Below are 18,628 nucleotides of genomic sequence, written 5' to 3'. Positions count from 1 at the left end.
TTTAAAATGAATCATCACTTCTATCCCTATTTCTATACTAAGATATCAAAATGTCGACAAAAGGTTTCAGATAGCTCTTCTTGGAAACATATTTTTTGAACATAAAAAATAAAACAAAAAAACAGAAGAGGAATTCCACCTCCAAATGTTTTATATGCCATCTCTATTACTGATAACAAGAATCACCTGAATCTGGTGAAATCCTTTCGACCTCAATGTCCATGTATAGTTAGTACTGTTTCCACACTATATGTGGCAATGGTAACATACTGAAAAGCATGAGAACTTGAGCAACAGACAACTGTATATTAAATGACCACCCATGATTTCTTTTAAAGGCTGAAAAAACTAGTTTTGTCATCAACCATGGGCCTAAATAAAGTTTGACCCAGAATTCATAATGATTAGAAGAAAAAAAGAAAGCACTCCAAATAGGTGCAAAATGGCTCTAACAAAAATATCTACTAACAGGATAATTCCCCAGATTTTCTTTGGTAGAAATATTTGCTTAAAAGTGTATTTCTAAAGTACTTCTGTAGCTTTCTATAAACTGGTGTCAATATTGAAGTGTGGATATAGGCCGATTTTTCTTTGTACACCCTCGCTAACCTATAATAAATCCTTAGAAGCTATCAGAAAGAGATTATTCCTTTAAAGGTCCCATCTGGAGTAAAATTCCATGACTACAATAGTCATTCTCGCTACGCTTTCTTATAATTTCTAAAGTAAATCTAGTAGTTACTCAAATAACATTTTTCCTCTTTTTTTTTTTTTTTTTTTTTTTGACAGGGTTGTGCATTGTTGCCCAGGCAGGTGTGCAGTGGTGTGATGATGGCTCACTGTAGCCTCCAATCCTGGGCTCAAGCAATCCTTCTGACTCAGCCTCTTGAGTAGCAGAGACTACAGGCATACACCACCACACCCAGCTGATTTTTTTATTTCTTATAGAGATGGGGTCTCACTATGCTGCCTAGGCTGGTCTTGAACTTGTGGGATCAAGCGATCCTCCCGCTTTGGCTTCCCAAAGTGTTGCAACTACAGTCACGAGACACTCACTGTGCCTAGCTGAAATATTTTTTTAAAGGGAGTAGGGGTAAGGACCCTGACCATCAAGAGTTTGCTGAAATCCTACCCCTAATGCATAAAACAAAAATATTATAGAAAAATATCTAGGCCTTCGTGCCACTGCACTCCAGCCTAGGCGACAGAGCACGACTCCGTCTCAAAAAAAAAGAAAGAAAGAAAGAAAAATATCTAGGCCTTTATCACTTTATTGTAAGTATTTCAAGGCTCTCTGACCTGAAAAGTTAGATTTTAATTCTCAATGACTTGCTCACACTAAGTTCTGTCATGACATTTGCCTATTCTTTGAATAATTTTCTGTTTTCAAATTTCATGGATTATAAAAAGAGGAAAATTTTTTTTGTCTTTCTTACACATGTACTTTACCTATCACATATGGTTCATCTCTCATAGTAATTAACGCAGTAAGCACTATGAAAATTCCTTCTGCCTCCCCAGATAAGGTGAGCTTTAAATGTTAAAGTAAACCATATTACTTTTATATTTTTAAGGAAAGTGCATTTTGCTTTAAAAGGTAAAGGTTCCTTTCAAATAAACATAGATTTAGTATATTATTATAGCATACTATAACCAAATCTGTTTGAAAGGGTGGGCTGGGCATGGTAGCTCACACCTGTAATACAAGCACTTTGGGAGGTTGCAGCAGGCGGATTGCTTGAGCCCAGGAGTTCAAGACCAGCCTGGGCAACATGGCAAAACCTCATCTCTATTTTAAAACCAGGTTGGGCAGGGGAGGGGTGTTTAATAATATTTTCCTTATAGTACTGTGGAGAAAAAAGAAAAGCATTACAAATTCTACTCTATGTTCAAAAAAAGGGGAAGCTACTGTAGAAAATCTAAAAATAAATTTTCATGTCTATATTCATAAATTATTTAATTATTCTGGATAAAAAACCAATTTGTATATAAATCTAGCTCTTTAGTAAATAAGCATATGAATATTTACTATACTCTCAGGCAGAAAAAAAAGATGCCTAAGACTCTATAGCTAATTGAAGCCTATTTCTGTAGGGCAGAAAGGCATTTGGAAAGAGGGACCAAGATTAAGAAAGTGAATTCCTATACCTTAAAAATGAACCTTTTCCAAAGAGACCCTAATAAGAGTCTCAAACCAGTTCAGAGGTTATCATAGAAATTTAGCTTTTAATTTTAAATTTAAAATTATAATTTCTCTTACAAAAATTATGAAAATAAATTCATGTCAAGAAGACTTAGTATCTACACTGTAACCATTTTTATTCTTAATTATTTTAGAATGAGTCTCCAAGCAATTATTTTATTCCCGAAGTACTATGAGTTGGCATAACACACAGTAGAATTGAGCATTCATTACACTTGGAAAGAGTGGTATTCTATGCAGTAAAGTTTTCTAAAATCCAATAATAAAATATAGCTATGGTAGATTATTGATATTATTTGCTTTTTAAGCTGCTAATCTGAGACCTATTATAATGTTGGCATTAACCTCTAAATATTATGGTAATTAAGTTTTCCTAGGTTTTAGAAACTTAAGAAAAACGTTTGCTACCAAGCTTCAGAACAAAATTTAAAAGACAGGAAAAAAAAAAACCAAAAACAAACAAAAAACAACAACTAAATTATTTACAGGCTTGTGAACAGTTTTTAGCAATTAATGGACTTACCAACACTTAGCTGCCTAATTTGATATCTGCTTCCTCTAAAAATATATCTTAGTTCTCTTTATTCCAGTAATTCCCATATTACTCTACTATATAAGTGCAACAAAAATCCAGAAATACACCAGTTTTCCATGAAAATACAACACATATAAACTAGACACATACACACACGCACAGACACACATAAAAGGCCGCATGTTAAACTGTTTTTAGGCAATCTAATTTCATTTGTGTAAGAGCCCTCCACCCCCCGCCCCTTCCTTACCTGCCACTGCCTGGTTTAGATGATGCCTGTAGCCAATGAAGATTTTGCTCTACTCACCTGTTTGAACATCAATAACCATCTGATGGCCTCCTCTCATTCCCGGACGGTTATCTTCCCCATCACCTTTAGAAGAAATAAGTTTCTTTTAAAAGAATAACAAAGAACAGCATATCCAGAGTAAATTTATTCATAAGTCTGTAATCAGTAGTAAAAATAACCCACCCTTATTTTTTCAAAATATTAAGAATAAGTAAAAGGACTCATAAAAGTAACAGTATGACTCAAATCTGTGTTTATAATAATCTTGTTCTTTTTTCCAAATGCTTTCAAGACATTAATGAACTTGGAAGTTATTTTTGATTTATTTATGATCAATGCCACAAACCAGCAAAGACACAGAATATTATACAAAAACATAAAACAAAAATCTCTAAGCTACTTGAGTGCCAAAGTGAAGGTCAAAAACAATTACAAAATTAGATCTCCTGTATATATTCTAGGCATAGTTCATTAGCATGATGAGCAGTTTTAAAGTTGAGTTATCTAACTATTTACAAAAACAAAGATGTTATCAAGTTTTATATTAATGATATTTTGTATAATGTGTACAATTATTTTGTATAATTTTTGTATAATTCTGTACTTTGTATAATTATTTTATATAACTTTGTATAATGTATAATGTATTAATTTTGTGCCAATATTTCAGCAATCAGTTCCCACCTAATTTACCAACTATTTTATGTAAGTACTGACTGAGGAAATCTAAGATTTACTTCACTTTGATCTTATTTCCATCACAGAGCTTAACAGGCAGGTTTAAATACAATCAGTAAAACTTCATTTAAACTTCCAAAAGAGAACACTATTATTCTACTTGTATCTAATCTTACTTTACACCAAATCTTATATAAATAAAGTTATGGCCAGGTGCGGTGGCTCAAACCTGTAATCCCAGCACTCTGGGAGGTCAAGGTGGGTGGATCACCTGAGGTCAGGAGTTCATGACCAGCCTGGCCAATATGGTGAAACCCTGTCTCTACTAAAAATACAAAAATTAGCCGGGCATGGTGGCGGGTGCCTGTAATCCCAGCTACTCAGGAGGCTGAGGCAGGAGAATCACTTGAACTCGGGAGGTGGAGTTTGCGCCACTGCACTCCAGCTGGGCAACGAGAGCGAGACTCCATCTCAAAAAAAAAAAAAAAAGTTATAAATTCATTTCAGTAGTTCAAAAGGTTATAAGATTCTAATGTCTTACTTGATATGAACTAGAAAGCCTAAGGCTTTCTTCATAGCTCTCCTATTAGTTGAAATATATTACTTTGGCTAATAAGTTTCCCTGTATTGGCTTTCTCCTAATGTAAAATTGAGAATATCCAATTTTATACTAATTTCACTAGGGTGCTATGAAAATGACTGAAATGTCAGTTCTTATATACAGAAAATAAGATACAAAACTGAAGCTTTTCATTACTACTGTATTCAGCGGCTAATCATCCAGAAGTTCCCTCCAAATCCTTTCTCCTAATAGTTAAGCCTTTAGATTGTGCAATTTATTATCATTGAAGCTTTGCCCTTTTCTTCTTTCCTTCCCCCATCAGTCAGTACCATATCGCCATCTTTAAGAATAGATTTAAGAAAGCATATTCATCCCTGAGAGGTCTGAGGGAAAAAAGAAAGCACTAAAATGAATTCATTTTCAGTATGTTTGTATTTTATATGTTGAATCCATTAGTTTGCAGATACACAATTACTGTCTGTTTGCTATAATATGTGTGTCTTTGAAGAAAATTACCTCATACATGACTGATAAAATAGGAGAAGATGTTCATGTAACATCAATTATGGAGGTTCTTAAGCAATTTTCCCCTGCATATTAATGTGCAACACTATCAGGAGAAAGCTTTCTCACAACTAAAGAGAAGTCCTTAGTAATATATGAAGACCACAATGAAAATAGCTCAGTATCCATAGAACTGCCTTCCTTTAACACAAACAGTTGCATTAAGAAATTGCTACACTTTCCACTATGTTAACTATCTGGCAAAGCAGTGAGTACAGATGAAGAAGTGACAAAACCTTCCCCCTTACATGAAAATAAGGTATTCATGAAGAAGACAATACTCTGGATCCAATTTCAAGTTTTGATGAAAACAGTCTCTATTAGAAGCAAATGCCCTCTAGGATCTACATTTCAAAGACAGAGGCATAAGCCCAGGGCTTAAGTCTCTAAACACACTATGATGTTCAATATAAATACCTTTAAAAATTTAAATGTACTGATATTTATTTTTATTACAATTATTACACTAGTTTTTATTAGTAGCTGGTTATAAAGTTCCACAGATTTAGAATGGTCTTCTGCCTTTCTATTTTTCTTATATGCCTTGCTAGGTTTAGCAAATAATTTTGCAGAACTTAAGGTTTTCAAGAACATGTGTATGGCATTACAACACAGCCTATAATTTTACACCATGCTTCTATCAAAGCAGTTTATAATGATATTCTGTGTAAAAGCTGCCCAACCTTCTGTTATGGCAGTAAAACAAAAAGGTTTAAAAAGAAAATTTTAATATAACAAATGAATTTTGCCACCTAGTTAAGGAACCTATGTCTTGTTTTAAACATCTGCTTTTTATTTATTTTGCTGTGGTTATTGTTTTGTTTTTTGAGACAGAGTCTCGCTCTGTTGCCCAGGTTGAAGTGCAGTGGTATGAACATGGCTGACTGCAGCCTTGACCTCCCAGGCTCAAGCCACCCTTCTACCTCAGTACCCTAAGCAGCTGGGACCACAGATGCCTGCCAACATGTCTGGCTAATTTTTTTTTTTTTTTTTTTTTTTTTTTTTTTTTGAGATGGAGTCTCCATCTGTCTCCCAGGCCGGAGTACAACAGCGTGATCTCAGCTCACTGCAACCTCTGCCTCAAAGGTTCAAGTGACTCTCCCACCCCAGCCTCCCGAGTACGTGGGATTACAGGTGCACACCATCACACCCAGCTAATTTTTGTATTTTTAGTAGAGACAGGGTTTTGCCATGTTGGGCAGGCTGGTCTTCAACTACTAACCTCAGGTGATCTGCCCACCTTGGCCACCCACAGTGTTGGGATTATAGGTGTGAGCCACCACACTCGGCTGTATAGCTAATTTTTTGTAGAGACAGGGTCTCACCATGTTGCCCAGGCTGATCTTGAACCTCTGGGCTCAAGCAATCCTCCTGCCTCAGCCTCCAAAAGTACTGGGATTAGACATGAGCCACTGCACCTGGCCAACATCTTCTTTTTTATTAACATAGTACTATCATACTTGAACTACCTTGGGAAAACTGAAGACTGAGACATTAATGAAAAAGAACTACAATCTAGAAGGTATGGCTCACCTTTGGTACTTTTGGGAATGATTTGACTCCATCGTGGCTTATATTCTTGTTGACTGATATACTGATTGAACAAGCCATCTGCCAATATTGAAGAATGAGAAAGAATTACACCTTAACTACTTACATTATTTATTATAGAAAAAAATTAAAATTTAAAAGATTACATTAAGAGAAATTACTAATATGTCACTAATACAAAAACACATTTTCATAAAATATGCATCACTTCAATTTCACTTCATGCTACCCCAAATATAAATGGTAAAATATTAATTGACACAACCATGCAAACAAATTGCTTTAGGGGAAGCTCATATTAAACGTACTATGTTTCTCATCATTATTGTACCTATTAGACACAAAGTCATTGCTGCACTCAATGGACAAGTATGTGACATTATCAGAGGGTTAGAGACCTTGAAAGAAGGAAAAGGGAGTGAACTGGGAGGGGAAAAAAAGTCATAAGACAATTTAAGGCTAAAAAATAGAAGCAGGAGAAAATAAAAATAAATAATCTGAATAAATGTTCTACTTCATTGAAAAAAGATCTTATATATCTTTAAAAAATCATTTCTATCATTATTATAAATATAATCAAGAAGAGGAAAGGATAACTAAAGATTAGGAGAATTATATTTTCTTTTGTGATCTCCCACCACTTGTCTTTATTTCAACTATGAAATTCTTAATCTTTACATCCTATAATGACATGGATTCATTGCATCCTAATCTCTTTCCCCCAACAGTGCTTTGTGCCAGTACTTTTTGCCACCCATATCCAAGAGAACTAGAGAAGAAAATAGAGCTCCAACAATTTTGGTCTAGGTCCTTGATACATTTTCAGGAAAAGGGAACACTAACTTTAACATGTGAATTCCATTATTATACAGTGTTGAGTACAAAACTACATAAAGATAAAAGTACTAACAGCAGTAATAAAACTATACTTATGGAACACTTACCAAATGTTAGAATTTATGCTGTCTCATCTCATTTAATTCTAAAAACAATCCTATGAACTACACATTATCATCTCCATTTTATAAATCCGGAAATTTGTATTTAAAAAAAGTAAGAAACTTAACCAAAACCACACAGCTCTTAAATGGTGGGGTTGGGACTAAAGTTCTACCATGTTTTCCTTACTCCTGATTCTGCTGTATCGATAAACTCATAATCTACTTAAGTTGTTACACTAGTTACTGTAATGGTATGGAGACTGAACTCCCTACATACATCCCCACATATACACCTAAATAATTCTGAAGCCCTATTCCCATGGCCCTCAACAAAGATTAGTTTAAGAACAGTATGGAACCCAATTTTGGCTAATGAAACATGAGAAATCTTCTGGGAGACTTCTAGGCAATTTTTCCTTACTTCTAAAAAGACATACAGAAAAAAAAAATCTACTTTTATTCCTCTGGAATATCTGCATGTAATGTATACAAATATTAAAAGCCAATTTGTCAAAGTACAAGAATGCAGTCAATTCTATAATGATGACACAGCAGAGAGAAAGAAAGAAATGATCACTGAATCAACCAACCATGAAATCTGCCTTACCTCTGGACTTCTTGCTATGTGCTACAATAACATTTCCTTACTTTTTAAGCTAGAAACCCTAGCTTTTACATGCACCCAAATAGATCATAATTTATAAAGTTACTTTTACTATTAAACTCTGTCATGTGACTCAATTTAAAAGTAAAACTGTTTTCTGCGATTTATATATTCACCAGAGACCAAGCAATTTAGAGCACTCCCCCTAATCTTTCTGGGTAATTATGAAGCTCAGTCGTAACCAACCCTTTCACTTTCAAGACTTTTCAGCTGGCTTTAACTGGAAACCTCCATCCTGCAGGCACACTCATCAAATTTCCTTTCTTCTTTGCCTTTGAGACTTTTCAAAATTCTTCCAAAAAGTCAATAAATACTGTAAATACTAAAGCAGGGTAAAAGTTAAAAAAAATGCATTGCTTTTAGTACCTTGTTTTAATGTAAAAGAACTTCTACAACTTTCACAATCTAAAAACAAAAAGTTGACACCTCTGCATCCCAAATAATCTCCATGCTCCCTATTATTTCTAATTCTTGCAAACGCTTGCTAATAGGGCCTTTTGCCTTGGTAGGCTTGCTTTAGATATGTAATTCTGCAAAAAACTCAGCCTCTCTATTGAAACAATGACATTCTCATCTATAAAAATATGATATCCATTACACTGTTTGAAAATCTTAGAAACAAATTAGTAAATAAGAAATTTAAAGATGCCTGTGAACCATGTGAGTTCAAAAATTATTTCTGTTTAAAGAAGAAGTCAGGCAGTTGCTAATATTTCTGTAAGTCTATTTTTGACAAAAATCTAAAGCAAGAGATCAGAACAGTCAGATAAAATTAAAACTATCCAAAAGAAATTAAAATATCATTAGGAGAAAGCACACTAAGAACTAGTTGTTAATAATTTTTAAACTATTTAACTACCGTCTCCAGGTCCAATATCACTTCATTTTTTTCCCCTATAATTATGACTATACTAAATATATTTCATACAGTCCTCACTGAGCACAAGCTGTTCTTTTCTCCAATAATAGTGGATACTCTCTTTAAAAAGCACATGATGGCCCAGCCTCGTGGCTCACACCTGTAATCCTAGGGTTTTGGGAGGCTAAGGCAGGAGGATCATTCAAGGCCAGGAGTTCAAAACCAGTCTGGGCAACACAGAAATCCTGCCTGCACACACATGCACACATACACACACAACATGATTTAAAAAACATGATTTAGGAAGCTTTCACCAAAAGGGGAAAAAATTTCAAATCTCTTGCCCAGAATTAAAAAGAAAACAAAACCAAAAAAATCCACATAGATTATAGTACTGCTGCCTAGTTGTATTTATATTTGGTAAACTCAAACTTTTATCAAATTTGATTTTGCACCAAAATAGAGATTACATACAAAAGAAATAATTTAAAATGCATGTATAGGTAAATAACTTATAGAGCATAAAATCCTTTTTGACCATTCAAGAATGATTAGATCAAAAAGAATTTTTAAGAAGCTGATTTCATCAGTTTGTCCAAATTCTGAAAAAAACAGCAATATTATGCCAGTAAGAATATAATAGTCAATATTAGGATACTGAACCAGTAAATATTTACTAAGACGGTAAAGCTTAGAGATAAAGAGTATGGATTTTTGGCACCAGACTACCTGAATTCAAATCTTAGCTCTGTCACTTACTAGATACACCATCTTAAGCAAATTAAGCATTCTCATATATTAAACGGAAATAACAACAATACTTAACCTAGAAGGTAAGTATGAAAATTAAATAAATTCATATAAAAGGCCTAGGAGAATAAATGGCACATTGTCAAGCTCTCAGATGTATGTTACTTATGATGATGATGATGATGATGACAATGATGCAGTGTTTGGAAATGTACTTGACAGAAAATTAACAATCTTTTATGAACAAAATGAGAAATATAGCACCGAGGCAAATAGGAGTTAAGAGGAGGAAGGAGTGATTCAGTGAGAATATAATGAAAGAAGATACCTTGAAACAGTTGGCTTTGAAGAATGCACTGGAACTTAATTATATAAAAAGGAAGGTAATAGGAAAGAGAATACAGCATACACAAAGGCACAAAGGCATAAATGAGCAAAAATTATGAAAAAAAAAAAACCATGTTTCAGAAAAAGGGTCTGGCAGTTGGGAAAGGGGAAAAAAGTGAGATTTTGCATTATGAGCATTGCTAAGAAACAAAATCTTAAAGAGAAAAAAGGTGTTATAAGGAAAAATCTTGCTATCCTGGAACACAGCCCTACCTCCTAACTCACAAGAAGCTTCTAAAAATAGGAAAAATTCACCACATTCAAATATTAATAATGTCAAAAAAAGAATCAACCCAGGAATTATACCACAATATAAAAAGGAAAAGAAATGAATTTTTTAAAGTAGCAAATGAATCTGATTCAACAGAAAAATGTAGCCTGCAATAGATGAAAGTAGCCAAATACCTTTCCACAAATTTATTCCACAAATAAAAAAAAGCAACTCTCTCTATGAAACATGAGTACAGATTAGAGATATAAGCAGTTGGAAAGTAGACATCTAAATAGTTGGAAAAGAAATGGTAAGACAACCAAAGGAAACAAAAACTGAATTGTTAGAAATAAGAGAAAAGAGGAATGAAAAAATTGAAAATATCACAGAACTGAAGGTCAAAGTGTAAGAAAGAGACACTAAAAATAATATAGTAGTGGAAATGGGATAAAGGGTTTAGAGAAGCTTAAAATATTAAACAGAAATGTGCAGTTAAAAAAGATAAAGGAGAAAATAAAAGAAATGATAGACAAAGGCAACATATATTTAATTGAAAGAAAACCAAAATAGACAATAGTTAACAGGGCTGCCACACTGGAGTTTCGGACAGCCTTGTTAATGTAACTACAAAATAATCTAAAACAAATATAAAATATTTAAACAGAGGAAAAAAGATTATATTAAAAAAATGGCAGTTGAAAATGACAGCACACCTCTCAATAGCAACAATGGAAGCTGGTTAATAACAGTCGAATGATATTCAAAATGTATTTCAAGAAAATAAGCGTCAATCTGGAATTCTACATCTAGCAAAAATACCCTCCTAGAAAGGAGACAAAATTTTCAGGCCATCAATTCTGAGAGAGTTGAGCTGCATTATAGAAGAAATTCTAAAGGATGGGCTTACGGCACAGGGAATGAACACAATCCTAGATATAAGATTAAAGATGCAAACAGTAATGAAGAGAAAAAAACCCCAGTAAATATTTGGGTAAAATTAATGAATTTTTTTATGTATATTTTTTCATATAACAAATAAAATATTTGCTATATAAGACAAATATTTTATAGGGTCTTTGAACATGGTATCAAAATAAATGACAACAATAGAGCAACTGACAACAATAGAATAATGAATTAGAAGGTGAGAATATGAAGCTGAAAGTCTACTAAATCCTCACATGGGAAGAGAGAAAAGGCACTGATCAATTTTGTTAAGGTAATCATGCATACTTGTTGTAATTTCTAAACTAATCATAAGTCAAATGATTTATTAATAAAATAAAATTTTCTTTGTTTTATTTAAATAAAATTTATAGGAGATACTTCTCTTAAGAGGGATAAAGGTTGAAAATAAAAGATGGAAAAGATATGCCATACAAATAAGAAATGAAAATAGATCTTAAAACAATTTACGTTAAAGCAAAAATATTTCTAGAGATAAAAAGGCACTTCATAATAAAAGATTTAATTCAAAATAATTTAAAATTTGTTTTCAATTAAAAACATGGCATCAAAATGTATAAAGTAAAATTGGACCAACTATAGGAAACATGTAATTCCATGATCATAGTGGAAGGTGTTAACATCTTTCTCAGTAATGAGAATCAGACAGAAAATTCTTATTGATAAAGATTTGTGCAATATGATTAGCAACTCTGACCAATTGAACAGATATACAACACTGCTCCAACAACTAAAGAATTCACATTCTGTTCAAATATGTATGATATGTTTATAAAAATTGAATAAGCTGGGTTACATAGCAAGTCTCATTAAATTTCAAAGGACTGGAAACATACAGGATATGCACGCTGGCCCCTATGCAATTATGCCAGAAATCACTAACAAAGAAAACAACTAGTAAATCGCCACAAATTTGTAAATTAAAAACCAAAGTTCTTCCAAAGAGCCATTTCATTTCATAATGAAAACACTAAACTGAACAAAAATAAAAATACTTCATAGCACAACTAAAGAACAAGAAGAGGAAATTTTATATATTTAAATGTATATAAGGGAAATTTTCAAAGTCCGAAAACTAATGAGCTAAGCATCTAGCTTAAAAAGTTGTTATAAAAAGACAGCAAATTAATCTCAAAAAGAGAAGGAAGACAACAGTAAACAGACCATAAGTCAAGGACACAGGAAATAACAGAAAAGATGAACAAACCAAAAATTGGTTCTCTCAAGAGACTAGTGCACTTGATAAACATGTGCTGATGGAAAAATATATATATATACATTCAAGATAAGTAACAAAAAAAGGGGCATCTCAAGAAATCCTGCAAACACTAAACAAACAATAAGTTATTAGGTATACATTAATACCCATAAATTTGAAATTTTTGATTATAGACAATTATAGACAATTCCTAGAAAAATATCATTTAATAAAGCTGAACCAAACAATTAACAACTCTGATTAGTCCTATGATGTTTAAAGAAGTTAAACTGATAGGTAAAAACACTCCCACCCACCAAATTTCAAGCACAGACAGCTTCAGACACTGGAAAGTTGTTTGTTTGTTTGTTTGTTTTAACCAAGTATACAATAAAGAAGTAATTCGGCTGAGGGTGGCGGCTCACATCTGTAATTCTAGCAGTTTGGGAGGCCGAGGCAGGTGGATCACTTGAGCCCAGGAGTTTGAGACCAGCCCGGGCAATACAGCAAAACCCCATCTCTACAAAAAATTAGCCAGGTGTAGTGGCGCACACCTGTAGTCCCTGCTACTTGGGAGACTTGGTAAGAGGATCACTTGAGCCCAGGGAGGTCAAGGCTGTAGTGAGCCGTGACTCTGCCACTGCACTCCAGCCTGGGCAACAGAGCGAGACCCTGTCTCAAAAAAAAAAAGAAAAGAAAAGAAAAAGAGAAAACAAATAAACAAATAGCTCACACTTGAAATTCCAGTGCTTTGGAATCATTTGAGTAAGGAGTTAAAGACCAGTCTGGGTAACATGGCGAGACCCCATCTCCACATTTTTAAAAATTAGCCAGGCATGATAGCATGCACCAATAGTCCAGGCTACTCAGGAGGCAGGAGGATAGCTTGAGTCCAGGAGTTCAAGGCTAAAGTTAACTGATCATGCCACTGCACTCCAGTCTGGGTGACAAAGACAGACCCTGCCAAAAGAACACAAAAACCTCCACACAAAGGTAACTTCAGGTCCAGTTGCCTTCACTAGTAAATTCTACCAAGCTACTACTCATTCTACACAAACACTTTTAGATTCCTGCCTCATTCTACACGACTGGAACTACCCAAACATACCAAAAGATACCAAAACAAGACATGCACATTATAAGAAAACTGCAGACCAATATCTTACATACACAAATATATGCAAAAATACTTCATAAAAAGGTGGCAGATCAAATACAATACCTGAAAAGAGTAAGACACCATTATCAAGTAGGGTTTGTAACAGGAATACAAAATTGCATTAAAAACAGAAAATCAACTAAGATAATTCAATATACATATGCCTTTATAATGCTTTGCTTGACCATGCTTCACAGATACTGTGCTTTTTACAAATTGAAGGAAGTCGATGGATGCCGTTTTTCCAACAGAATTTCTTCACTGTGTCTCTCTCTCATTTCAGTAATTCTCGCAATGTTTCAACCTTTTCCATTATTGTTATATCTGTTACAGTGACCTATGATCAGTGATCTTTGATGTTAATAATGTAATTGTTTTGAAGCACCATGTTGTGTGTGTTCTGACTACTCCATAAACCAGCAGTTCCCCCATTTCTCTCCCTCTCTTTGGGCCTCCCTATTCCCTGAGATGCAACAATACTGAAATTAGGCCATTCAATACCTTTACCATGGCCTTTAAGTGTTCAACACAAACCTCTCACTTTAAATAAAAAACTAGAAATAATTAAACCTAGGGAGGAAGGCATGTCAAAGGCCAAGATAGGCTGAAAGTTGACCTCTTGCACTAAAGTTGACCAAGTTGTAAATGAGAAGGATAAGTTCTTGAAGGAAATTACAAGTGAACCCACGACTGATAAGAAAGCAAAACAGACTTATTGTTAATATGGAGAAAGAGCGGTCTGGATAGATTAAACCAGTCATAACACTCCCTTAAGCCAAAACCTAATCTAAAGCATGGCCTTAACTCTCTTCAAGTGTGTGAAAGCTGAGAGAAGTCAGAAAACTGCAAAAGAAAAGTTAGAAGCTAGCAGAGGTTGGTTCATGAAGTTTAAAGAAAAAAGCCATCTCTGTAACATAAAAGTGCAAAGTAAAGCCACAAGTGTTGATGTATTATAGAAGATGCAGCAAGTTATTAATATCTAGAAGATCTCGCTAAGATCACTGATGAAGGGTAACTATACTAAAAAGATTTTCAATGTAGACAAAACATTCCAATAGACTTCTATTGGAAGAAGGTGCCATCTAGGACTTTCATAGCTAGAGTGAAGTCAATGCCTGGCTTCAAAGCTTCAAAGGATAGTGTGACTCTCTTGTAAGGGTTTAATGCAGCTAGTGACTTTAAGTGGAAGTCAATGCTCATTTACTATTCTGAAAAATCCTAGGGTCCTTAAGAACTAAGCTGAATCTACTGCCTGTGCTCTACAAATGGAATAACAAAGCCTAGATGACAGCACATCTGTGCACAGAATGGTTTACTGAATATTTTATGCCCACTGTTGAGACCTACTGCTCAGAAAAAAAAAAAAAAGATTTCTTTCAAAATATTACTGCTCACTGACAATGCATCTGTCACCCAAGAGCTCGATGGAGAAACACAGGAAGATTAATGTTTTCATGCCTACTAACACATATCCATTTTGCAGCCTATGAATCAAGGAGTCATTTAGACTTTCAAGAAAATCTTATTATTTAAGAAACACATCTTGTAAGGCTATAGTTGCCACAGATAGTGATTCCTCTGATGGATCTGGGCAAAGTAAATTGAAAACCTTCTGGAAAGGATTCACCATTCTAGATGCCATTAAGAACATTCATGATTCATGGGAAGAGATCAAAATATTAACATTAACAAGAGTTTGGAAGAAGTTGATTCCAATGCTCACGGATGATGTGGAGAGTGTTAAAGACTTCAGAAGAAGAAATTAACTGCAGATGTGGTAAAAATAGCAAGAGTACTAGAATTAGAAGTAGAGCCTGAAGATGTGACTGAACTGCTACAATCTCATGATAAAACTTGAATGGATGAGAAATTGCTTCTTATGAATGAGCAAATAAAGTGGTTTCTTGAAATGGAAACTACTCCTGATGAAGATGCTGTGAACATTGTTGAAATGACAACAAAGGATTTAGAATATTACATAAACTTAGCTGATAAAGCAGCAGCAGGGTCTGAGAGGACTCCAATTTTGAAAGAAGTTCTATTGTGGGTCAAACGCAATCAGACAGCATTGCACGCCACAGATAAATCTTTTGTGAAAGGAAGAACTCATTGATGCAGCAAACTTCATTTTTGTCTTATTTTAAGAAACTGCCACAGCCACCCCAACTTTCAGCAATCACCATCCTTATCAGCCAGCAGCCATCAATACTGAGGCAAGACCCTTCACTAGCAAAAAGATTATAACTCACTGAAGGCTCAGATGATCACTAGCATTTTTTAAACAATAAAGCATTTTTTAAGTTAAGGTATGTGCATTTTTTTTTTAAAGACATAATGCCCCTGTACCTTAATAGGCTACAGTAAAGTGGAAACATAACTTTTATATGCACAGGGAAAAGAAATAAAATTTGTGTGACTTGCTTTATTGTGTCATTCACTTCACTGCAGTGATCTGGAACCAAACCTGCAATATCTCCAAGATATGCCTATAATTAACAACTACTGCACAATCCAAAAAACGAGAGTGGAGAGATTTTTTTTAAAGCAGGATAACAGAAAAAAGAAAGAAGCAGGGAAAGACAAAGGGAGAAAGGTAGAGATTTCAGGTTGAAACTTTATGACTACCTTATTAAACTTTATCCTTCCCTTATCTCACAAAAGAAAACTTTTCTTTCTATAGCAAATAAGATAAGCTCAGCAAAGGGAGGTTTTCAGTACAATCTCTACATGTCTGAGTAAAACATTCCTGTCCCTAGGTGATTACTTTTGCCTATCATCACTGGATCCTGCATTGGCAAAGAGGTAGTAGCAATTATTGGTTCCAAAATCACATCTAATAAAATGAAATGTAAATACAGTGATGCTTCTAGACAAACAAAAAGCCTATTACAGAAATAAATAGAGCCTTACACTTTCTTAAAATACAGAAAATACTTAAAGATCATACTAAGTAATATACTAAAAATACTAAAAGTAGCTTTTGTATCCTTCATTACAAGAAGCTTGACAGAGACTCTTTTGATTCCCTAGATCTTCTTATTTAGCAGGCAGGAACTTCTTGTTCTTCTCTGTTATGTTTTTAATAGAGCAGAAGCCAAAAAACTCTGCACTGTTTACTTCCTTATTTGTCCAACAAATCATCATCAATGAGGTCAGAAGCAAACTGAACAACCCTGAAAGGAATGTTTATTAACTAACTGTGTTCCAGGCCAGTTTAGAGAGCCCATAGTATTCACAGTACAAAAACTATGATGTGGCTGTAAGTTTCAAGAATTGAGCAACTACTAATTTCTCTAAACTTGGTTCCTTTCTAGAGCCAAAGGATAAGTTAAGTCTCTGTGGATATCAAAACTGCACAAGATTTTTATCAGCTAATCTTAACTAACTAAGTATGTCACTAAAAAAGAGCTTTAAAATATAACTGTTTTTAGCTTATTAATTGTAGAGTTGCCTGTGGCTGTTGTTTTGCTTTCCCGTCACAAAATGGTATCAAACGCCTTACTGACAAATATCTGAAACAAACTAAAAAGCCCTAAAATTACCTATGCCTCCCTCATCTTATGAGGTTAAAAAAAAAAATACAGAATTCACTCCTAGAAATGGCATATATATATAATATATATTTTATTGGTAGCATTTTAAAGTCTGGTAAGAGATTAGTTATGTGTTTGCTTATACTCCAAAATATACTCAATTTCAAACATACCAATCATTTATTTGCAAGTATCGTCATCAATCAAGTAAGCAATAACAACGTACAAGGCTGAGAAAAAGATTTGTCATATTTTAAAAAGTGGAGCTCAAAGCAATTCATTTTAAGTTAACTTTAAATTTATAAACTCAAAGAAGGCAGTACAGGTCTGGTTTTTTTTTTAGCTACCCAATATCTGATAAATATGAATACCTAATAATAGATGATAATAACAGTGATAAAATTAAAATAAGAGCAAACCACTGAAAAATCTATTATTTCTTATTTCTTCCTATAAAGGATGCACCAAATTCAATTCCACAAGTTTTATATTGTGCAACTATTCTGTTCTTTGTCACTATGAAAGTTACTGAGGAAGATTAAAAAAAAAAGTCATACTATAAGCAACAACAGAGTCCCTTTTTAGTTTAAATAACAAAACACATCAGACCTTAAAAATCCAAATGAGTGTTACCCTCCAAAGCCAATACCCTGGGAGATAATATAGATGTTCAACTATTCACATTTCTTTCAAAGCCAGACTACAGGTCACACAAGAAAATCGGCAATTATATAGCATTCACACCACAAGGAAGTTGTTTTCAATACAAATCTCCTTGTTCCTTATATACAATTGTTTACTAATAACATTTTTTATTATCTAGCCCCCTTCTCCTCAAAACTACACTGTTAATGAATATTGGCTATCAATATCAAAATATTATTCTGATACAGTTTAATGTTAGTTAATGTTATCATTTGTAAGTGCATGGTTTCCCAAGATGACAACTTAAATTTATATGTGAGTTCAAGTACATTTCAATTTTTTAAGTCTCATTACATCATGGATCCATTTTACATGAAAGAATTCTCTAATCCAAAGAGATAACAATCTTTAACCGAGTAAAAAACCAAGAAAAAAAATTAGAGTAATAACTGGCATAAGCCTATATTCGTTTTGAGAAAAAGTTTCCCGTATGTACTTGAATTTACCCTAATAACCAATCTAAGTTTCATACCATTTACAGCCTTTTCAATCAACTCTTCACAAGCATCAAAATCACCCTTCAACACCAGCTTGTCATGAATATCTGTTAACATGGGATGTTCCAGTGCAATCTTGGTTTTCTTTTGCAGTGACTCAAAAGCTTCTGTATAGTTGTGTTGTCTGAAGTGTTTTAGGCAAAGGCGAATAGCTTCCTGTTCACGGTACTACTAGAACACAGAGTAAGTATGGAAAGAAGAGATTTGGTTAGATGATACTGTAGGAAACAATAACAACAGTAAAAATAACTAATCTACACTGAGCATTTATTAACACTATGTGCCAAGCAGTGTACTAACCTGATTCATTAGGCATCATTATTTGGCTCTTTTAACTAGCAAAACTTAACTAAAGCTTGGCGTGTTCCAATAACTT

The 18,628-nt window shown here is 33.9% G+C and overlaps 1 protein-coding gene across 9 annotated transcripts in view; it reads right to left on the bottom strand.

Annotated features, from left to right (window-relative positions):
* Positions 1 to 18,628, bottom strand: part of MKLN1 (muskelin 1) — a 399,844-nt gene that overhangs the window by 86,588 nt on the left and 294,628 nt on the right. For 8 of the 9 annotated variants that reach the window (XM_063667815.1, XM_063667819.1, XM_054495363.2 and 5 more), the window contains 3 exons: positions 18,228 to 18,420; positions 6,365 to 6,442; positions 3,046 to 3,111 (listed from right to left, as the gene is read on the bottom strand). In XM_063667815.1, the coding sequence (XP_063523885.1) occupies positions 3,046 to 3,111; positions 6,365 to 6,442; positions 18,228 to 18,420 (337 nt within the window). Of the gene's footprint in view, positions 1 to 3,045; positions 3,112 to 6,364; positions 6,443 to 18,227; positions 18,424 to 18,628 lie in introns of all 9 variants that reach the window. The other variant, XM_054495366.2, reaches the window with a different exon arrangement.

The sequence above is a fragment of the Pongo pygmaeus genome, chromosome 6 (genome assembly GCF_028885625.2).
Source record: "Pongo pygmaeus isolate AG05252 chromosome 6, NHGRI_mPonPyg2-v2.0_pri, whole genome shotgun sequence".
NCBI classification, from domain to species: domain Eukaryota; kingdom Metazoa; phylum Chordata; class Mammalia; order Primates; family Hominidae; genus Pongo; species Pongo pygmaeus.
Note: the sequence above shows the minus strand (reverse complement) of the source record. Positions and strands in the feature narration are given on the sequence as shown.